Source organism: Phyllobates terribilis, unplaced genomic scaffold, assembly GCF_046119375.1.
Source record: "Phyllobates terribilis strain yellow unplaced genomic scaffold, ASM4611937v1 Scaffold_9__5_contigs__length_417890890, whole genome shotgun sequence".
NCBI classification, from domain to species: domain Eukaryota; kingdom Metazoa; phylum Chordata; class Amphibia; order Anura; family Dendrobatidae; genus Phyllobates; species Phyllobates terribilis.
The window spans coordinates 257,115,970-257,137,501 of record NW_027362769.1 but is presented as its reverse complement, the minus strand read 5'-3'; the positions used below and the strand labels follow the sequence as shown (position 1 = coordinate 257,137,501).

The 21,532-nt window shown below is 46.3% G+C and overlaps 1 protein-coding gene across 1 annotated transcript in view; it reads right to left on the bottom strand.

The window, feature by feature from the left end:
* Positions 1-21,532, bottom strand: part of LOC141162079 (ectonucleotide pyrophosphatase/phosphodiesterase family member 7-like) — a 68,812-nt gene that overhangs the window by 30,498 nt on the left and 16,782 nt on the right. Inside the window, exon 3 of the mRNA XM_073647792.1 lies at positions 16,568-17,194. Coding sequence (XP_073503893.1) covers positions 16,568-17,194 — 627 coding nt within the window. The remainder of the gene's footprint in view (positions 1-16,567; positions 17,195-21,532) is intronic.

The window sequence follows — 21,532 nt, the reverse complement described above, 5'->3', positions numbered from 1 at the left end:
CAGCTTCAAAAACTTGTCTGCTGCTATGACAAGGCTTTTTTGCCGCTGCTCTTTTAACCTGACGTAATTGCCTGTAGGAAAGAGTCCTCAATTTGCCTTTATCAGCACGCACACGTGTGTACTGTGAATCAGCTACATACTTCTTGATTGCCAAGACACTTCATCCTGATCATCGCACAATGTCGATTGTAGTCATGCCTTGACCTAAACACTCCACAATTTGTTGCTTCTCAGCAGCCGACACATCCTTTTTCTTTCCCATTTTGGCAGAAAATGTAGGCTGCTTAATAATGTGGGACAGCCTTCTTAAGTAGTCTTGCCTTTCATTGGACACACCTGCCAAACTAATTTGCACAGGTGTCTGCAATTGCTTACAGTGATATAAAGAGCCCTGACACACATCACCATCAATGAGTTTAACTGACAAACAAACAAATTCTTCCCTTATCACTCCTAAACACTTTTTGCATAATAATTTGGAACACAGTGTACATGTGCTTTTCCACAAAACACCAGTGGTTCATGTAGTGAATCTTACAGTTCTAACTTGCCAACCGTGGTCTGTATGGAGTTGTTCAATAAAGGGCCCAAAATTAAGATAACATAGACGGGAGAGGTCTCTATGAATAGGAATTCCTAAGTATTTGATACTCTGTGAGGGCAACGCAAAGGGAAAGTTGGACTGGATGGAATCCTGTATGGATTTGGGGAGGGAGACATCGAGGGCCTCAGACTTCGCTGCATTGATTTTAAAATTTGACCATGTAACAAAGTGATTTATTTCAGCCATAACAGCAGGGATGGATATATGTGATTGAGTGATATAAACTAGGACATCATCAGCAAATAGAGAGCACTTGTACTCGGTGCCTCCCACCTCAATCCACCTAATATTGGGGTTATGGCGAATTGATGAGAGCAGGTGCTCCGTCACTAGGATGTATAAGAGAGGGGACAGAGGACATCCCCGCCTTGTCCCATTGGTGATTATGAAAGGTGATGAAAATGTTCTGACGCGCCCCCTGGGCCTTGGGACACCCGGAGCCGGACCCTTTTTGGTGGATGCTGGTGGTTGTAGTCTCCGTGGCGGCGACCCGGTTCCGTGGCTCAGGGCGGTCAAACCAGTGGCGGAACTATTTATGTGGTTTTGATGTTTAAACGTCCGACTACGCCACCCGTGGATTGCGGTCAGAGTGAACCGCCGCTGCAGGGCAGACCGCTGAGGCTGGTGTTGTGGGTGCAGCAGAGCGTAGCATAACTCCCCACGGGAGGAGTATAGCCTCAGGGCAGTGTATGCGGAGGATGGGGGTGATGGTGCAGGGCAGCAGCAGTAACGACACGGAGTCAGTGATGCAGTCCAGGGCCTTTACTCACAGTTCTTCTTATCCAGACCACTTCTGCAGGTAACGACTACCCACGTCGTACTGTGCTCACCAGGTGAGGGGCTCAGACAACTCCCAGATAACTTTGGAGCGCTTCACAGGACCCCCTTTGTGTGTCCTTTGTCTGGCCTTTCTTACCAACCCTTATGTCCGGCTGCCTCGGGCCTCCTCTTGGTAAACTTGGCGCCAGTTTCCCTGACCCTATGTGGTGCCTTCCTAGCGGGTGTAGCGAGGGGCTGTGCCACATAAAATGTCACAGCCTTCGGTTTCCAGTTGAGTGTCGTTTCCCGCCTCCACTAGTTTCGGGGACCGGTCTCCCCCTTTGGCCTGACCCCTCCACACAGGTGGATTCGGGTGTGCGGTGGCGACTCGCCCGTCCGCACCCCTGGGATCCCTTCGTTCCTCGTTCCTGGAGCCTTCTCTGCTCCTCTTCCTTCCTTCTCCCTCTTCCAGGCCTGGGCCTCTGTTACTAGGCCCGCCTCCGGAGCAGAGCTCATGCAGAGCCCCTGCTCCCTGTCACTTCTGCTCAGACTTCTCTGCACTGAACTAAGATGGTGCCCACCTTTTATACTCCCTTCTCAATGCACCCAGGAACTGCTTCCTCCCTGCTCCTGTACTACAGGGTTCCCCTTCCTCAGTGTTCCCTCCCCCCACTCCAGCCAGGGACAGGGACTGTCGTGCCCATCTCAGGGGCATATTGGTCGCCCTGCCCCACGGCAATGTGGTGCAATGCATGCAGGTGTCCGGTCCTGATCCACACTCCATCCTTACCTGAGAGTGAGATATCACACCTCTGGGTGAGGTGCAATACCTCTGTAGCAACCGAGCCCTCAGGGTGCTACAGTTCCATTTATCTTCAGCCTAGGTGACGTATTGCGATACAGGGCCGTGATTTTGGCTATAAAAGGGTCCCCTAGACTCCTACCCCAAGTTTTTTAAGAGAATAATATATGGCGTGCCAGGAGACTCTATGGAATGCTTTTTCAGCATCCAACGAGAGTATCTAATTACAAATTTTTAACTGCATCTAGCCCAGGAAATACTTTGTGCCTAGCAGCAGTGTCTGCTAGTCAGCGGATTATCCCGGCTGTTAAGCAAGCTACACCACCTGTAGTTTGGACACTTAGTTTTTTCAAAGGAAATGCTTCGGGACCACGGGATACTCAGTGAAGAGCATCAGGAGGCACCCCAAGGCATAGGGGCTGGGACTGGCGGTAGGATGCCTTGCGGTGGACAGCTGAGCTCGATCCTTATAAAAGCTTTTTAACTGCAGCAGCTTTAGTGGACGCTACTGGAGCTGGAATTACGCGGCTGCTGGCATGAGACTTGCCCTCCAATAGATCCTTTTAAAAGGATTTAAAGTGTATTCATTCAAATTAGAGAGACAATTTAAATTAAAAAGCTTAGACCTGCCTCCACCACAGGGGGGCTCGCTCGACCCACCAGCGGACAGGAACCAGTATTGGGAGAGGGGGGCTGGCCGTCAGCGTCCACCGCGGCTCTGGCACAAACCCGACAACACGGAGGTGGCACGGGCAGGAACGGACTGGCCGTGTCGGCTTCTCACTTTTTGGATTTTAGAAGAGCATGACATGCCTATATCTGTGTCTCCCCCTCCTTTTACTCCTCCACCTCTTTTCTTTTCGCATGACTATATGTACTTGTCACTTTTCCATGTGTTAGTTATGTCTTCTGAGCAGTTTGTCAGCTTTTGGATACCTTTGAAGGTGTTTTCTATGTGTTTCTATGTGTTTTTGTTTGCCTGCCATTGGTTTTAACGGTGTTCGAAGGTGACATCTGGGCTGGAGACAAAGTCTCAGGCTGGAGCCACCTCTTTACCAGCTGCAGAAGGTCATAAGCCTGAGACCGGGCGGGTCGGGTCTCCACATAGGCCCACGAAAACACACGCTGAGCCCTCACATATGTATTGACCCCTAGCTGGGCAAGGATCTCACCTTTGAGCCTCTGGTAGTCCTGGGCGTCCTCTCGGCTTAGGTCGAAGTAGGCCTTTTGGGCATCGCCGACCAGAAACGGAGTCACCACTTCTGCTCACTGGCCGGTCGGTAGGTTTTGCCGCTGCACTGTGCGCTCTTAAATGGTCAGGAAGGCTTCCACGTCGTCCTCCGGTCCCATCTTCCTCAACGCTGAGCGAACCTTGTCCTGGGCCTCTCGACTTTCCAGGGCTGATGCCGTCGGTGTCTCCCGCAGGGCAGCAATCTGTTGCAGTAGAGGTTCGTCTGTTTTTTGCTGCTGCTGGTACAATAGCTGTTGCTGCTGATTATGCTGCTGCTCCCGCTCCGGCTGTTGCCACTGGAGACTCTGTTGCTCCTCCTGCTGTTGCCGCTGAGACTGGAGCAGCTGCTGCTGGGCGAGTGTCAGCTGCTTTAATAGTTCGTCTATTTTGTCCACGGGGTGGAACTGAAAGGTGGCAGGCCGGATTGTGGTCATTCAGCTGCCGGTGGGGTATGCCTCAGTCACAATGCCCGCATTCTCAACCAAGCTGTAAGGAGGCGGTGTTCACACCGTGCAGTAACTGAGGCAGTGACACAAGCAAGTCCAACATAAACAGCTTTATTCAGCAACTCACGGGTAAACAGGACAGTCCTCCGGTTCGCAGCCGGGTTAACACAAGTCTTTAAACAACGGTTGCCGTGGGCAACGGCCACGCCGGGCCGGTCAGAGCCTGACAGGTACAGAGGCTTCCCAGGCATGGGTTCAGCCACACTCAATCCTACTGAGCTTTCCTGCTATGCTCCTAGCAGGTTCCAACATAGAACAACACTAATTCTTAGTGCAGGGATTTTAAAGGACCTGTGGCAAGAGCCACTGGAAAACCCGGGTTGGAGGGAGGAGGCCACCCCACTGCCTCCTGTGACCTCCTCCAAGAAATGAAGGCCCTGCCGGGTTTTACTTAATCTGTCTTAGCCAGGTAGTCTGACCAGGTCAATGCTCACCTTCATTCCTGCATTGCCGCCGCAGCTGTGTCTGTGATTGCAATGCACTCCAATGGATTTAATAGGTCTCTGTACACATTCTGGGGATATATAACATCCCTCGTATACGATCCCGGTCACTGCCTCACACTACCTAATACACAATCTCTCCCTCCCTGTACTCTGACTTTGTTGTGTGTCTTCAGCTCTGAAATGAGCTATTTTTTGGTGGTATTATGGAGCTAGTGAGCGGCTCATTTAAACTGTACCTGCTCGAGTATCTCCTCCTCCCTTCTCTACACTGAACTAGTATACAATGCAGGTAGCCCTTAAAAGGGCTTTTGTTTTATCAAGAGGCCTAAACACTCTCCCTAGCAGCTCAGCGATCTCTCCCTATGTTTGTAGAACGCAGGTTCCGGATGCAATATGCACAAAATGGTGGCGAAAGGGCTTAAATAGACCCTATGACGCTGGGCGGCCAGCCAATCAAAGTAATGCCACAACCAAGATGTCTGCGGCATTACTGTGATTGGTTAAGAAGCCCAGCATGTTTAGTGGCTGCAAAGGAGGCGCCAAAACTGCATGGCGGGACATCCGAATATAGCGAGGCGAGTACATAAATATTCGCAATATAGCGAGTACCCCAAATACCGTAATATACGTGCGAATAGCGAATAGTAACAAATACACTCTCTCATCACTACCCTCCAGCTATGTCCAGTCACATGATAATTAATTCATAAGAAATGCCTATCTAGATGATGCTGCCCCAGGACTAAAACATCTGATCATCACTACAGTAAGTCAGAGGAGTCAAGGAAATCTGCAGATCAATTAATAAAATAATAACTACAGATAGTTTATGGTCAAAGGTCTATTAAATCCTTAAGCCCATTCTATCATTCCCGATGGCATATTTATTAATAATTGGCACATCTGATTGTCCAACTGCTTTTGATATAATATTTAATCCAGAATTCCAAATGCTGCAATTCAATAGTGTTAACCACTGAGCCACCATGCTGCTCATTGAAATAAATTAGCATGCTTAAAGGGGTTTCAACTTTCAGAAAAATGACCCAAATGCTAGCGTCAGAGCAAAATTTCAGAATTTGCTCTATGCCTTGTTGCCTCTTTGTCTGCTAAAGACACAGTTGTCTCTTGAAGCAAATATTGCTTACCAATGGTGGACATCAAGCTGCATAATATTACCTGTCACCTCACAGTCACCACCTGATGTTGCTTGTGCAGATACTGCAACATATGCAATGGTGAATTCCATCACGTTCCAACTTAAAATAGCCAGTGGTTCAGTAAAAATTGCTCAGTTGCTGAAAATCTGGTGGCTGTTCTTCACCACATAAGAATTATCACCCACACACTCTTATGGTATTAAGCACAATTTTGTTCCACTGAGTCCATTTTAAATAAAAATGTTGCACAATTCAATTGAGGGCATGTGCCATGCAGTGAGCAAATGTTACTTTGCCTAATTGCATGACAGCCATGATGTTTTTTCACTGTCACTTACTAGGTTGTCCAGTTGTAGTTGATTAGGAATCATCCAGTGCTGGTGGGGGTGAGGAGATGTTGATGGAGGAGGATGTGGAAGAAGTCTATGAATGTTGCCTAATGAGCTAGCACTAGTGAACAATGAGTCCGCTGTCAGTTGTGCATTGCCACCATGCAGAGCATTGACTCAAAGACACATAAAATACAAGTGAAGTTCCTGGCTGTAAAAACTGCTGTAGATGGTGATATGCAACTTGCAGCAAAACGTTAAGTTCCAAGCAGCTGACCACGGTGTTGGCCACTTGAAAATGTAAAACAGAGATGGCATTGTTCAATAAATTATGATGGCTAGATATCTTCCATTGAAGTTAAGCGCACATGATTCTTTCACAAATGACAGTTCAATCTAGTATTCATTATGGATTTTGATGAACTTGGATATGTGGGAGATCAATTGTTATATAAACAGGAGTGTTGAGCGAGCACTAAAATGCTTGGGTGCTCGAAGCTCGGGCCGAGCTCGCCGTGATACTCGGGTGCTCGACCCGAGCAACGAGCCCAATGTTAGTCTATGGGAGACCCGAGCATTTTTGCGGCGGCACCCCCGGCAGTCTGTAGAAAGCCTAAACAGTGCCCAAAACGATAGTGACAGTGCTCAAAAGACATGGGGACAGCCTGGGCATCGCCCCAGGAAGCAGTTCTGACCCCCTGGTCACTGCTGTCACCAACGTGGTCAGAGGTATTAAGCCACTTTAACGGGTTCACAATAAAACGTTCAAAAACGAAACTGAAACGGTTTTCCTGTGAAATATGTTAAGGAACATCCTTTCCAGGGTAAAGACTTGTGTATAAGGTAAAATAAATAACCAAAAACAAAAATACTCCTCCACACCTTGGGCTATGTTCACAAGTAGCATTTTTTATGCATTTTTGCACTTTTGTATTGCTTTCAACCGTGAAAAATGCATTCACCGGGAAATGTCATTTTAACATTTTACAATCTTATCTGCCCATGTGCTGTGTGACACATGCATACAGTGCTGAAAAGACATGGGAACAGCATGGGGAAGACCCCTATAAGAATCTCTGACACCCAAGTCACTGCCTAAAAGTGTGCCCATTAGAAGTCATCCTTGCCGCATCAGAAGATGCAGACTTGCAACTATCCCCGTGCAAGTCCTTGTCCCAGGGCAGTGTTCAATTGTACCTTCCCCATTCCTTGCAATGCAAGCGCAAGTATGCAGCCTGCCACCCACCCACCCCCAGGCTGCAATACCATACTGCTAGCTTGCACTTGAAATGGGGCCTTTTAGTTTGGAGGAGACCGAAGCTGGCCACTACCTCATGGCTGCTTCGGCAGCGAGGTATCCATACTCAGTCCCCAGCCACCCGGCGGCTGGGTGTCCACGCTCGGTCCCCAGCCGCCAGGGAGCACCGGGTGTCCATACTCGATCCCCAGCCGCCCCGCGGCGGGTGTCCACACACGGTCCCAAGCCGCCCCTATTTCTCCTTGGAACATACACCCACACTTTTCTTAGCCCGGCCTGCTTTAGGGCAGCATTAGTCAAGCCCACCAGAGAACCAGACTCCTCTGGTGGGCCCTGGCTTTTCCATCAGGGGAGTTGAGAGTGCCAAGGTAAGAAGCATGATGATGATGATGATAGAAGTTAGCATCTGCTTTGTTTTCTTGGAATGCAAGCGTAAGTGTGCAACCTGCCACCCACCCACCCCGAGGCTGCAATACCATACTGCTAGCTTGCTTGCACATGAAATTGGGCCTTTTAGGCAAGTGGAGGCAGACGCCGGCCACCATGTCATGGCTGCGCTGGCGGCCTGGTATCCATACTCAGTCCCCAGCCGCCCGGGGGCCGGGTGTAGACGCTCGGTCCCCAGCCGCCAGGGGGCGGCCGGGTGTCCATACTCGGTCCCCAGCCGCCCCGCGGCCAGATGTCCACACACGGTCCCCAGCCGCCTGGCTTCTCCATCAGGGGATTTGAAAGTGCCAAGGTGAGGAGCATGATGATGATGATAGAAGTTAGCATCTGCTTTGTTTTCTTGGAATGCAAGCGCATGTATGTAGTTTCGGCTAGGCATGAGGTGGTCAGCGTTTTGGCGCATATCCTACCTCCTCCCAGGATTGCTGGATGTTTTTCTGCTACTATCCCAGTTCTATGACTCCCGTTAAAACAAAGCTTCAGGTGATGAATGATGGATGAGGTGGTGGCAAAGGAGAAAGAGCAGGAGGAACAGGGACCATTCACATCAATATCAGGCCAGTCAACCACACATGTCTAGTAGGATATGTTTCTGTACCAAAAAGAGAGGTTCGACTACACAGTTATAGGGCATGCAGTAAGTGCAATGCCTACCAAAAATTTTGATGCACTCCAATGCCCCTTGGAAGTGACATGGAGGTCAGAGGGCCTTAACTAAACCGTTTTTTTCCATTTATAGCAACTGGGTCTCCTGTGCACTGTTGGCCTAAGCAGTGAATGGAAGGCTTTCCAAAAATTATGAGGAACTGCAATGCCCCTTGAAACAGACGTGGATTACAGCATACTGAAAACCTTCTACCCATTATTGGGGAGTACGTCTCCCTTAGTGTTCGCCTATGCATTGAAAAGCAAAAGCTGACTAAAATTAGGAGGAAATGCAATGCCCGTTGGAAGAATGGTGGAGTTCGCAGTGGAATAAAAAGACAATATCAATGCCCCTTGAAAAAGTGGTGGAGGTCACAGTAGCTTAACAAGATGGATTTAATGCCCCCTGGAAAAGTGGTGGAGGTCGCAGTGGAATAAAAAGACAATATCAATGCCCTTGGGAAAAGTGGTGGAGGTCACAGTAGCTTAACAAGACAGTTTTAATGCCCCTTGGAAGAGAAGTGGAGGTCGTAGTGGAATAAAAAGACAATATCAATGCCCCTGGGAAAAGTGGTGGAGGTCGCAGTAGCTTAACAAGACGGTTTTAATGCCCCTTGGAAGAGTGTTGGAGGTTACAGTAGCTTAACAAGATGGTTTTAATGCCCCTTGGAAAAGTGGTGGAGGTCGCAGTAGCTTAACAAGACGGTTTTAATGCCCCTTGGAAAAGTGGTGGAGGACGCATTAGTTTAACAAGACGGTTTTAATGCCCCTTGGAAGAGTCGTTGAGGTTGCAGTAGCTTAACAAGACGGTTTAAATTCCCCTTGGAAGAGACGTGGAGGTCAGAGTGGTTTAACAAGACAGTTTTAATGCACCTTACAAGAGCCATGAAGTACAGCATATTAAAAACATTATTCCCATTATTGGGGAGTGGGTCTCCCATAGTCTTTGCCTATGCCTTCCAAGCAAAAGCTGCCAAAAATTAGGACGGAGGAACTTGCAATGCTGGCAACACGGACCATGGTCACCCTGGTGGTATAGTGGTGGTGGAGGCTGAGGATAAGGAGAAGAGCAAAAAAAATGCCGAATTGAGGAAGCGTATAACCATGTGTGGGTGTGAAGCGGTGCATGGGAATACACCTCCCGAAATAACACAGTGGATTTGACTTTATGTTAATCTGCTGTCATTTGGTGGTGATGAGAAGTCTGGCCCAATCCAGCCCTTGTTCATTTTGATAAGGGTCAGCTTGTCAGCATTGTCAGTTGACAGGCGAGTGCGCTCATCAGTTATAATTCCCCCAGCGGCACTTAAAACACTCTCCGATAACACGCTAGCGGCAGGGCAGGCCAGGACCTCCAAGGCGTACAGAGCGAGTTCATTCCAAGTGTCCAGCTTGGATACCCAATAATTAAAAGGCACAGAGGAATCACAGAGGACGCTGGTACGGTCGTCAAGGTACTCCCTCACTATCTTTTGAAACTTTCCACTCCTTTTGAGAGTACCCCACGCCTCAGGGCCTGTAAGCTGGGTGGGTCTCAGAACACTGTCCCAGAATGTTGACAGTGTTCCCCTGCCTCTTCTGGATTGGAGTTGTGTCTCTCTCGCCTGTATGCCTTGGTTGGTCAACGAACTGTGACCTCTGCCGCTAGCGTGTTCAGATGGGAATTTTTTTAACAGTTCTGCAGCAAGGGCCTTCTGGTACTGCCCCCATTTTTGTAGACCTCTCCACCTCAGGAATAAGAGAGTGAAAGTTCTCCTTGTAGCAGGAGTCTAAAAGTGTCACCAACCAGTAATGACTGTCACCCAACATTTTGGCAACGCGAGGGTCATGGTTAAGGCAGCGTAACATAAAGTCAGCCATGCGTGCCAGACTGGTAACGGGCAAGACTTCCGTGTCCTTACCAAGATGACGACTGACCATGCTCTCCGCCTCCTCCTCCTCCCCCTGTCCTCAGGCCACCCACGCTGAACCGACTGTATGACAGTTGTACAGGTACTACCGTCTACAGCGCATGATACCAGCTCCTGTTCTTCCTCCTCCTCCTCTCCCTCATTGTCCCTGAATGCACATTGGGATGAGATGAGGCTGGGCTGTGTGTAATCGCCCATTATGGGTTCTTGATCCATCTCATCATACTCTGGCTGCAATGCCTCCTCTTTAATTCTCTGCAGAGAGCATTGCAAAAGACAGACAAATGGGATGCTGACGCTAATGATGGCGTCATCGCCACTCACCATCTTGGTGGACTCCTCAAAGTTTGTCAGGATGGTACATATGTCAGACATCCAGCTCCACTCCTGAGGTCTTATGTGTGGAGTCTGACCTGAATATCAACAGCCTTGTTGCAGCTGGTACTCCACAACTGCTCTCTTCTGCTCACAAATCATTTGCAACATGTGGAGGGTAGAGTTCCAACTTGTGGGGACATCACACACCAGTCGGTGTGCCGGAAGCTGCAAACGCTGCTGCAACACAGCAACGGCGGCGGAAGCTGTAGCCGACTTGCGAAAATTAGCTGACAGGCGGCGTACTTTGACGAGCAGATCTGGCAACTCAGGTTACGATTTAAGAAACCACTGAACCACGAGGTTAAGCACATGAGCCAGGCATGGTACGTGTGTGATCTCGCCTCGCCTCAGAGCCGCCACCAGGTTACGGCCATTGTCACACCCGACCATGCCTGGATATAGGTTCAGCGGTCTCAGCCACAGATCTGCCTGCTCTTTCACAGCTGTCCACAACTCACAAGCAGTGTGAGGTTTATCAGCTAAGCTTATGAGTTTCAACCCAGCCTGTTGCCGCTTGGCTGAGGCAGTACTGCAGTGCTTCCAGCTTGTAACTGATGTGGTGATATGTGAGATGGAGGCTGAACATGAGGAGGAGGAGGAGGATGATGCGCAGGAGCTGTACACTGTGGGGGCAACTCTGACTGACATAGGGCCCGCAATCCTCGGTGTGGGTCCCGGCTTCCACTAGGTTTACCCAGTGTGCCGTCAGAGAGATGTATCGCCCCTAGCCACAAGCACTTGTCCACGTGTCCGTTGTCAGGTGGACTCTCCAGGTAACTGCATTGTTGAGGGCAGGGCAGATGTTTTGGGACACGTGCTTGTGTAGTGCGGGGATGGCACACAGGGCAAAATAGTGTCGGCTGGGGACCGAGTACCGAGGGACAGCCACCGCAATAAGGTTGCGGAAGGATTCCGCCTACACGAGCCTAAAAGGCAGCATTTCCAACGCAAGCAGTCGTGAAATGTGCGAATTTAGGACTGTGGCCTGTGGGGCGTTGGCTGCGAATTTTCGCTTTCGTTCAAAGCTCTGGGATTTGGACAATTGAACGCTGCGGTGGGACGTGGATGTGAACGTTGATGCTGCTTCTTGAGAAAAAGTGAAGACTGAGAGGAGGGGGCATCTTTGCATGCAGTATGGACAGGGGATTGCCTTGCATGCACAACAGGGGGTTCTATTACACGCATAACAGCGGAAGAAGCAGTGGTGACACCCGCTGACACTGGTTGTGGACCTGGGGTTCGCCCCACAAAGTCGGGTGCTTTGCTGCCATGTGCCTGATCATGCTGGTGGTGGTCAGGCTAGTAGTTTTGTCAACCCTGCTGATGCTGGCATGGCAGGCGGTACAAATGGCCTTTTTGGGGTTATCAGCAGAGTCTTTAAAAAAATTCCAGACTCTGGAAGACCTACAGGTTGTACTGGCAACGTCCCTCGTGTTGGTGTTACGGGGAACTGTTGCCCGCCTTCTGTGTGCGGCCACCACACTGCTTCTTCCTGCCTGTTGGGGTACTCTGCCTCCCTCCCCCTGTGTGCTGCTGGCCTCGCTCTGCGTGTCCTCCTGCCACATTGGGTCAGTTACTAGATCATCCACCACCTCCTCCTCTTCCACTTGCGCACCACGATCCTCATCCTCACTTCGTGGCAATTGTGTCTCGTCATTGTCCACCTCTTGTGACAAATTGCCAGCGTCGACTTCCTGTGGCCGTGGCTGTTCAAATATTTGGGCATCGCTACATGGGATCTCCTCTTCCACCACTTCAAGCAGAGCAGGCGAGGGGCACAAATATGGAAATGGACCAGTGAACAGCTCTTCAGAGTGTCCAACTGTGGGATCAGCTGCTGTCTGACGACAATCGGCATGGTGGGAGGAAGGAGCATCAGGGTGAGGAGGAGTATGCGGTCGAGACTCACAGGTACTAAAACTTGACCGTGTGGAAGACAGACCCGAGGTGGTGGTGCCCAGGTAGCTGTAAGTATTATCTGCTATCGGTTAATAACCTGTTCACACTGATCAGTTCGCAATACTGGTGTTGTAGTGTGCTTCCCTAGTAATTCAGTCAAGAAGTGGGAGCGAGAAGATGTGGCACATTTTCACCTTGGCCACAGCCCCGTCCTCTACATGCACCATCACCAGAACGTCCAGCTCCACGTCCCTTGCCACGCGCCTTGCCCATTGTAAATGAAGTAAAACAGCTTACACTCGCACTATCAATGGAAAAAGGTTAATAAAAAGGAGATTAGAACCGTGGAAGAGGAAAACCATAGTTCTATTTCTCTGGCCTACACCAGAATCTTTGAAACAGATATATTTGTGTCTGAACAGTCAGGGAGACACTATTACTGTTTTTTTTTACGGAAAAAAGGCCAAAAGCTGGATAATACTGAGATTTGAACCGTGGAACTGCAAAACCACAGTTCTATTTTTCTGGCCTACACCAGACACTTTTAAACAGATATATTGCTGTCTGACCAGTCAGGGAGACACTATTACAGTTTTTTTTACGGCAAATATTGCCAAAAACAGGATAATACACAGATTTGACCCGTGGAACTGCAAAACCACAGTTCTATTTTTCTGGCAAACACCAGACTCTTTTAAACAGATATATTGGTGTCTGAACAGTCACAGACACACTCAATTTTTTTTTTGGTTGGGGGGGAATACCAAAACGTTAATAAGACGCGTATTTGGACAGTCTGACTGACTCCTGAGACCGGGGTGATAAGTGTAGCAATTTGACCAACAGGAGCACACAGCACTGTAATGCAGCGTTTTCTGGAGTAACCACTGCGTCTCCTATACAGCCTGCCTGCCTGATATCTGGGATGGATATTAGTCCTGAGAAAGACTGTTTGTTTGATTTGGCAGGCTTTAGAGACCCTACACTACCTATTTCGCACTATATATCTCTCCCTAACTCAGCAGCACTCTCCCTACACCGTCTGATCCGAAGCGACTGTGTCCAAGATGGCAGCGCCCGGTTTTAAATACTCGAGGTGACTCTGTGCGGCCAGCCAATCACTGTAATGCCCACAAACAACATGGCTGCGGCATTAAGTGACTGGCTGGCTATCCCTGCATGTTCATTGACTCTGTAAAGAGCGCCAAACATGCAGGGCGGAGACCCGAGCTCCCGCCCGAGTAACCCGGAAATGCTCGGTGCTCGCCGAACATCCCGAGTAGCATGATGCTTGGGCGAGTAACGAGCAGTGTCGAGCATGCTCGCTCAACACTAATAAACTGATAACTGAATGTACATTTCTTGTACACAAAAAAAAAGCTAACTTACGATACAACAGAGGAGAGCAGGAAGAGTACAGAAAGCAGTTAATGACGATGAAGGGGCTGGTGACATCGATCAGACACTACTTGTGGATGTGAACTGGCTACCATAAAGATGATAATGAGAAGAAGTAGGAGGGCAGCTTGAGCCTTGCTCATCTTGCTGGTCAGTTTGCTTTTCCTACGGTTTGCTTTTCCTACGTGACGTTTCAAGTGATGTTGGAGAAACATAGTTCCTAGTCTATTTGTGCCAAGATGTATATGGCTTGTTTTCCAAAAATGGGGCCTGCACACTGCAATAGATTTGTCCTCAGGAAACGTGAAAAATAACCTGAGATGTCTGCATACAGGAATCACTACCACCAACAACCACCAGAGTTTTCGGGCATTATTTAACTTCCTATTCTAACATCAAACATCACTTCACCTACTTCTGAGGTTACCACAGAAGAAGCAGCTCTTCCCCCAGAAGATCTTTTGGCTGGACATTGGCTCTGCTCTTTAATTCCAACTCCACCTTCTTGACAACTGGGTTTGGTTCTCAATCAGCAGTATTATTAACATTGGCAGCATTATTAATGACTTGGCGTACAGTTTTCTCAGTGAGTCAATACCACTGCCAGTGCCCCTACCACCATGGCTGCCAGAGCTGTAACTGTAAGGGCCCATACCCATCACCGTAAAAAAAAAAAAAGGTCCGATATTGTTCAGATTTTATGTTATACTAGCCTGATGAAGAGACCTGCGTAGTCTCGAAAGCTTGCAACTTGTTACCATCTTTTCAGTTACCCATTAAAAGGTATCAACCACTGAGGACTCTCAAATCTAAATATTTTCCTACAGAAAGTTAGAATATGATTCTGCTTTCAAATAAACTTGTGTTGTCTATTCTCTCTTTTTGGGGTTAACATATGTTCATGTAGTTTTAAAGTAACTTACAATTTAGCTATGACTCTATTCTTTCAGAATGCAATTGGTTTAAAATTTGGACAGAACAGATTATAAAATGTTATTATATTATATACAAAGTAATTGCAACATTTACCAAACAGCGATGAATTGTAATGGAAGTCTTTAGTGAGTTAATTTGCTGTCTAGAGTATCAGAAGAGTTGTGCTGTCTGCTAGAGTAGAACCGTACATCTCATGTCTAATAGAATAAGTTTATTTTCTTGAATAACTTGTCTTCTGCTGACAATAAGCAGTCTTTGTCTGTTCTGTGGCATTTTATTAATTCCCCCATCTGCTTCCTGTAGAATGAGGTTTTTTTTTTGCTAGTTCATGAATTGTTAATGTATAATAGACACATTTGTACTTCCTTTAGACTAATTGCAAAATTATGCAACTATGGGTAAGATACAATTTTATCATCCTTTTTGCAGTAAAAGTAATCTTGATATGTGGGGCCACAAGAGTGACTATGATAATAAGGGAAAAATTGTCTGCATTGTTCCGAATAGCAATTACTCCTGATTTTAACACTTTTTTGATGACCAATGTGGGATTATTTTTGTGACAATTTTTATATTTATAAGATCTACCTATTTTATACATTTTATTTTTTTTTTTTGTAAAAAAAATTCCATCTTAAAGTTTGAAAAAGATTGTTGGGTACTATATTTTTACTATATTTTTTATATTTATTACTCCTATTTTGTTAACTTTATGGTCTGTTTCACAAAGACCAAAAAAATTTTTGGGGACTTTAATAATTGATATATATTTGTTTAAATTACTTTTTTGTAACTGGGGCTCAGCTGTGTTTGCCTTTATTCCATGTATAGATAATAGCCGCACTTTTTGCAAAAAAGTGGAAAAGTTTATTCACAATTTTTACATTCACCACACCATAAAGCTCAGAGTATATGGAGCTTAAAGCGATATGTTATGACGTTTCGACCAGAGATGGTCTTTTTCAAACATCACTATGAGGGTTTCTAGATTTGGGAGGCAAGTATCATGAAGGGTAGGTGCTTCCTTCTGCTTCGGTGACCCTTGGTGGTGGTGTGTGGGGTCCTGTGTAGGCTGCTATGCCTCTGGCTGTGTGCCTTTATTCCATGCACAGTGCATTTTTAGCATTGTGTATATGAGAAGATTGAAGCAGTGATAACCACTCCTGTCTTTTCTCCAGGGTCCCCGGCAATCTTCAACAGTAAGGGATCCAACATCGCTCAGACAGCTGATCTAAACCTGAACTATTTAAATTCAATGCATGGATCTTAAGGATTCTATGTGACAGCAGAGTTGTGAATCCTGACAGCATGCACAATGCATGCGGTTATGATTTTCCAGTGCTGGAAGTTGGCGAAATGCATACTCCCAGCCACTTTCCGGCTAGACGTGCTCGGCCTTGCTCAATACAAGTGTGAATACAAGTGAAATCAGTCCATGACTGGAGTAGCATTTCTAGTGCAGCTCGCAGAGGCACACTCCACTTAGGAGAGGTGGCAAATTCATTAAGTGGTGTGCACCTCGTAATGAACTCACGGCTTTCTACTTTCTGCAAAACTGGCCAATCTTGATGATTTGGTCCCATACATGCATTGTACGATTGTGCATGTGATCAAATAGGGCAGTTGTGTGTTCCTTTAGAACAAAAAGTTGAAACTGAACTGTCCTATCCTCTTTCCTATAGCATCATGTCCAGTTGACTTTTCCTCATGTGTATGTCCACTTTTCTTTACATCCATTACAAGACCAAACATTGCATCTCTTCTAATTAGTGGGTTCTTTTATCTATTAATACAACCATGGAAACACCAGAGACAAAAATAAATGTAAAGCAAGGAGATTAGTGTAAAATAATACTTACTCCATTTGCACTGTAGCCCAGATCTCCGTAAAGCAAAATCGGCAAAATCCTTTCATGTTTGGAATAATGGAGACGTTGAGGAAATTCCTGCTTCTTATATACCTTCAAATGATCGTGTGCAGTTTTAAGTTTCTGATAAAGTTCTTCTTCCTTGCCTTCTTTTGGTACAATCATTCCAAAACCACCATAGTCTAGAATGTCAAATTTAACCAAGTCTTGGAAGGAAATATAATTTGACAGCTTAATTTCTTCTACAAGAGGTTCTTTCTTCACTGTGGTCATGCCATGATCGGATGTAATAATTACATTCAATGTATCTTTAAGGTTGTTTATTTCAATTGCTTCTAAAAGATATCCAATAGTTCTATCTATTTGTTTAATAATTGTTTTTCTCTCTTCAGTTTCTGGGCCATATATGTGTCCGCTTTTATCAGGTTCTCCATAGTACAGGGTAACAAAGTCCAAACCATCTTCATTGAACCACTTCATGACAATATCTATGTTTTCTCTCCACTCGTTCTCGTCACCATCAGGGTGATCAGATGTTTCTGCCAGTGCTTTATTGACTGATTTACCACTGTAGTTAGCATTTCCTCCGGGGTAGTGAAAAGATCCCGCTTTAAAGCCCTGAAAAGACCAAAAAAAAAACAAATAAAGACAAGGACTCTTCCTTCAGCCTTTTTTTAGTCTCCTTATCCATTTTCAGCCTGTTTTATAAAGTAATCAATTTTTTTACACTACTATACATTTCAGTTATTTTCAAACCTAGGACATACTTGCTTGTACTCTGACTATGAGAGCTCATGCATATGGGGTTGTCCATCCATACAAAAAAATCTGAAAGCATCTTAGAGTGTTATAAAATAACAGTTCTGAACCCCCTGTCAATCTTTGTACTTCCCCACATGTGCTGCTTAGGTGCAGCTAACCAGTAGTTGGTAGCAAAAGTCACTTTTTGGGATGGCTTGTGATCAGATGTAGACAAATATAGAAATGTAACATCTAGCCACGTGACCACCATAGCCAACCAGAGATTGTTAGAGTACTGGGAATCATATTAATCAGGATTGATAAGATGAGGCAGGGGACTGGTATGGGGGGTATTGTTATATATTCACCACTTCTGGTGTTGATGCCTTCGTTTTGACTTCCTAGGAAGTGCTGACAGTAGAGGAGACTGCAGTGACATCATTGCTGGATGGTGGGCTCGCTACACAGCCTATACTGCATCTGAGTCCTCTGTTGAGAGAATAGTCTACCCTCCAGTTGGGCAACATGTATGCCTCACTGCCAAACCTCACTAAGTCCCCAAGTGCGGGAGAAGAGTTTCCCTTCCTGTTGGGTGGAGTGTTCACTGCCCGGCCACTAACTTAGTGCCTATTATTATATTTATGTTAGATCAAGCTGACCAGGCAATTTCTAGAGTCAGTCAGCGGCTCAATGGCAGAATGATTTTGGTAGCCAATGGGGATTTTCCCTCCTCTGGCAGACTTTATTTTGGATTAACCACTCTGCTTATTAATCACTTTATTGCCTAATTGGATTTGACCTCGAACTGTTTAACAGCTCTTCTGCATCATATCTCTGCCTGACCTCTGCCTTGACCCACGTTTTCCCTTGACTTGGCCTTTGATTTTGTATCTCTCTAGTATTGACCTGACTTGCAAACCATTCCACCCTCCACTTGCTCCACTGACCAGCAGCTACTCAGTGGGTACAACCCAGGTGCCTCCAGTAAATTCCAGATCCTTTTATATTGGCTGACAGTGTAAACCTAAGTGTCACTGGGATATGCTAGTCATAGAGTCTGGCCATGAAACACTGTTTGAGTGACTTGTAACAAGTTTGACATTTTTTATTTGATAACATTCTAATCTGGTTTCAAAAATGTTGTGGCCTTTAAGACTTAAAGGGAATCTGTCAGTAGGATCGTCCCTCCTAAGCCGTCTATATGGGCATGCAGGTCATAGGAACCTGAATAAAATGACACCTTGATATCTGCAACCGGATGTCTAATTCCAGGGAAATCCATGTTTTTCTTACATGTAAATGAGCTGTTCAGGACTATGGGCTGGACACTGATTTGCATGAGAATCTGCCCCCAGAGCTTATTATACATGAAGGGGAGTTACCAGTGTGATGTGTGATGGCCGCTCTCTGCTCTCCTGATCTCACTGCAGAGCTGTGTGTGATTATACTGACACATCTGCAGGGTCCTCTCAGCTCCAGCCTCCAGCTCATAGACAGACAGGGCTGCAATATTGTTGCCATACAGCAGAGCTCAGAGCTGCATAAAATATGTTTGCAAGAAGACAAAGTTCAGTTTTGCTGTTCTGTGTTAGTTACACGTCTCACACTGGTAACTCCTCCTATCATTTAAAATAATCCATGTAGGCAGACTCTCATGCAGATCAGTGTCCGGCCCATAGTCCTGAACAGCTCATTTACATACAAGAAAAATGTGGATTTCTCTGGAATAAGACATTGGATCACAGATATCAAGTTGTCATTTTATTCAGCTTCATTTTTGATAACTGACCCTCTATAAGTTAAATAAAAGACAACTCATCAAAATATTCATTTTACTGCTCTTTGACCATTTTGCTTATCATTATTCACTTACATTCACATATATGCTGACATGTACAATCAGCATAAATAAGGTAATAAATACTGTAGTTAGAAATGTAGGTCATTGGGTAATATATGACATGCTACTGATAAAACTTGCTTTGTTTTACAGCTATATTTTATAAGAATATCAGTATCAATGCATGATTTCATACAATGCTGGAAAGAAACAAATCTTTTCACTATTAAAAGGAATATATCACCAGGTTTTTGTCACCTAATCTGAGACCAGACTGATATATAGGCAGAGACCTTGATTCCAGTGATGTGTCACTTACTAAGCTGCTTGTTGTAATGTTGATAAAATCACTCTTTAATCAGCAAGAGATTATCAACTAGTTGACTAGTACACCTGCTGCCAAGTAATCCAACCACACCATTACCGAAATTTGACAGCTAGCTACCTATGCACAGTGTACACAGAAAGCAGCCAATCAGTAGTATGGGAGGGGTGAAACAGAGCTCAGCATTCAGAGAATTAGTAGATCCGCAGCAGATAAATCTGGGATCTTATCAAAATTGCAGCAACCAGTAAAGTAAGAGACACATTGCTAGAGTCAGGATCTCTGCCCCTACATCATGCTGCTCTCAGATGGGGTAACAATAACCTGGTGACAGAGTCACTTTAAAGGAACTCAAAAATGTAAAATACTCCAAAAAAAAAAAGAACAAATATTCCTCCCTTAATTTCCTACTTTTATTTTTCCTAGTTTCTCTCGTGTTAGGCTATGTGCCCACGATGCAGAAATGCTCCGGATTTTTTCCTGAGCGTTTCTGCATCTCCCTGGCAGAAAAAACTCATGCGGATTGTACATGCGGATTGTACATGCGGATTGTACATGCGTTTTTCCTGCCAGGGACAAGCGGATGTGAAGCGTTCTTCACATGCATTTCCGCATGCGGGTTGACAAGCGATTTCAGCATCACTTGGAAAGTGCTTGACAACTTGGTCACACTATATAAATCCATGCAAATAGCATGGATTTATGTAGTGTGATCGTAAAGAATGGTAAAAAATAAATATATACTTACCTTCTGATGGCCCCCGCAGTCTTTATTCGATGCGTCTTGGCTTGCCAGCAGCTCGCGGTGGACTAAAGGACCTGCCGATGTCAGCGGTCGCGTGACCCGTCACTTGACTAAATGACATCATGGCAGGTCCTTTTCAGACCATCTCGAGCTGCCGCCATGCCGAGATGCATCGCTGAGGACACCGGGGACCATCAGAAGGTAAATATAATGTATATTTTTTATTTTATTCTTTTTTTTACAGGTTCTATGGTACCCGGGTCCGGAGGAGAGTCTCCTCTTCTCCAAACCCGGGTACCATCCGCACATTGAAATGCATGGATTCCGCATGTACGGATGCAGTGATGCGGATTCCATGTGTTCCAATGCAAGTCAATGGCGGCGAAAACGCAGCGTTTCCGCAAAATAATTGGTAGTGCTGCGCTGTTTTCCGCAATGATAATCCGCAGCGGAAATTTCCGCAGCATGTGCACAGCACATGGGGATTATCATTGGGGAACATGGCAGACCTTCTACCAAGCGTTTTTTAAGCGTTTCTGCAGTGGAATTGCCTCTGCGGAAACGCTTAAAAAAACGCATCGTGGGCACACATAGGTAAAACAGAGAAATACCAACTGCAAAAGCCAGACTAAGAAGAATTAAAATTCCCACAAAAATTTAAAAATAACAGCAAAAAAGGGCAGCAATGTTTACCTGCCCAGATCTTCAAAGCCAAAGGCACTACCAGGATGCAGCAGACCCACATAAATATGGCGGCTACACAGGTGCAAAATACTGATGAGACCATCACTCACAACCTGCCAGTTCATGGAGGGGGTGACTGCTTAGTATTAGAATTGCACAAAAAAAGGCTTGTATAGGGTGCTGTTCACACTAGGGTAGTGCACAGTATCTGGCTTACAGCCTATTAGTTAAGTCCATACTATTAGACTAGGCGGCTGCCCGGTACTATCCAAGTGCACGCCCTGGGGCTCGTAAGCATGAGGACCCTTGACGGGGGTTATGAGCTTACGTATTTTGGCCAAAATTTCAACTAATACCTCATATATTATATATATATATATGACGCGCCCCTGGGCCTGTGTCGCGCTGCGTTGCGCACGCGGGAGCTTACCCGGAGCCGGATCTGTTTAGGGTTGTAGTCTCGTGGCGGTGACCCGGTCCGTGCCCAGGGAGTCAAACTGGACGGCAGTCTGTTAGCGGTAGAAAATGGTTGATGACTACGCCACCCGTTGAATGCAGCCAGGGGGCTGCTGCTGCAGGGCAGACCGCTGAGGCCGGTGGAAGGATGGTGCAGCGTGATAG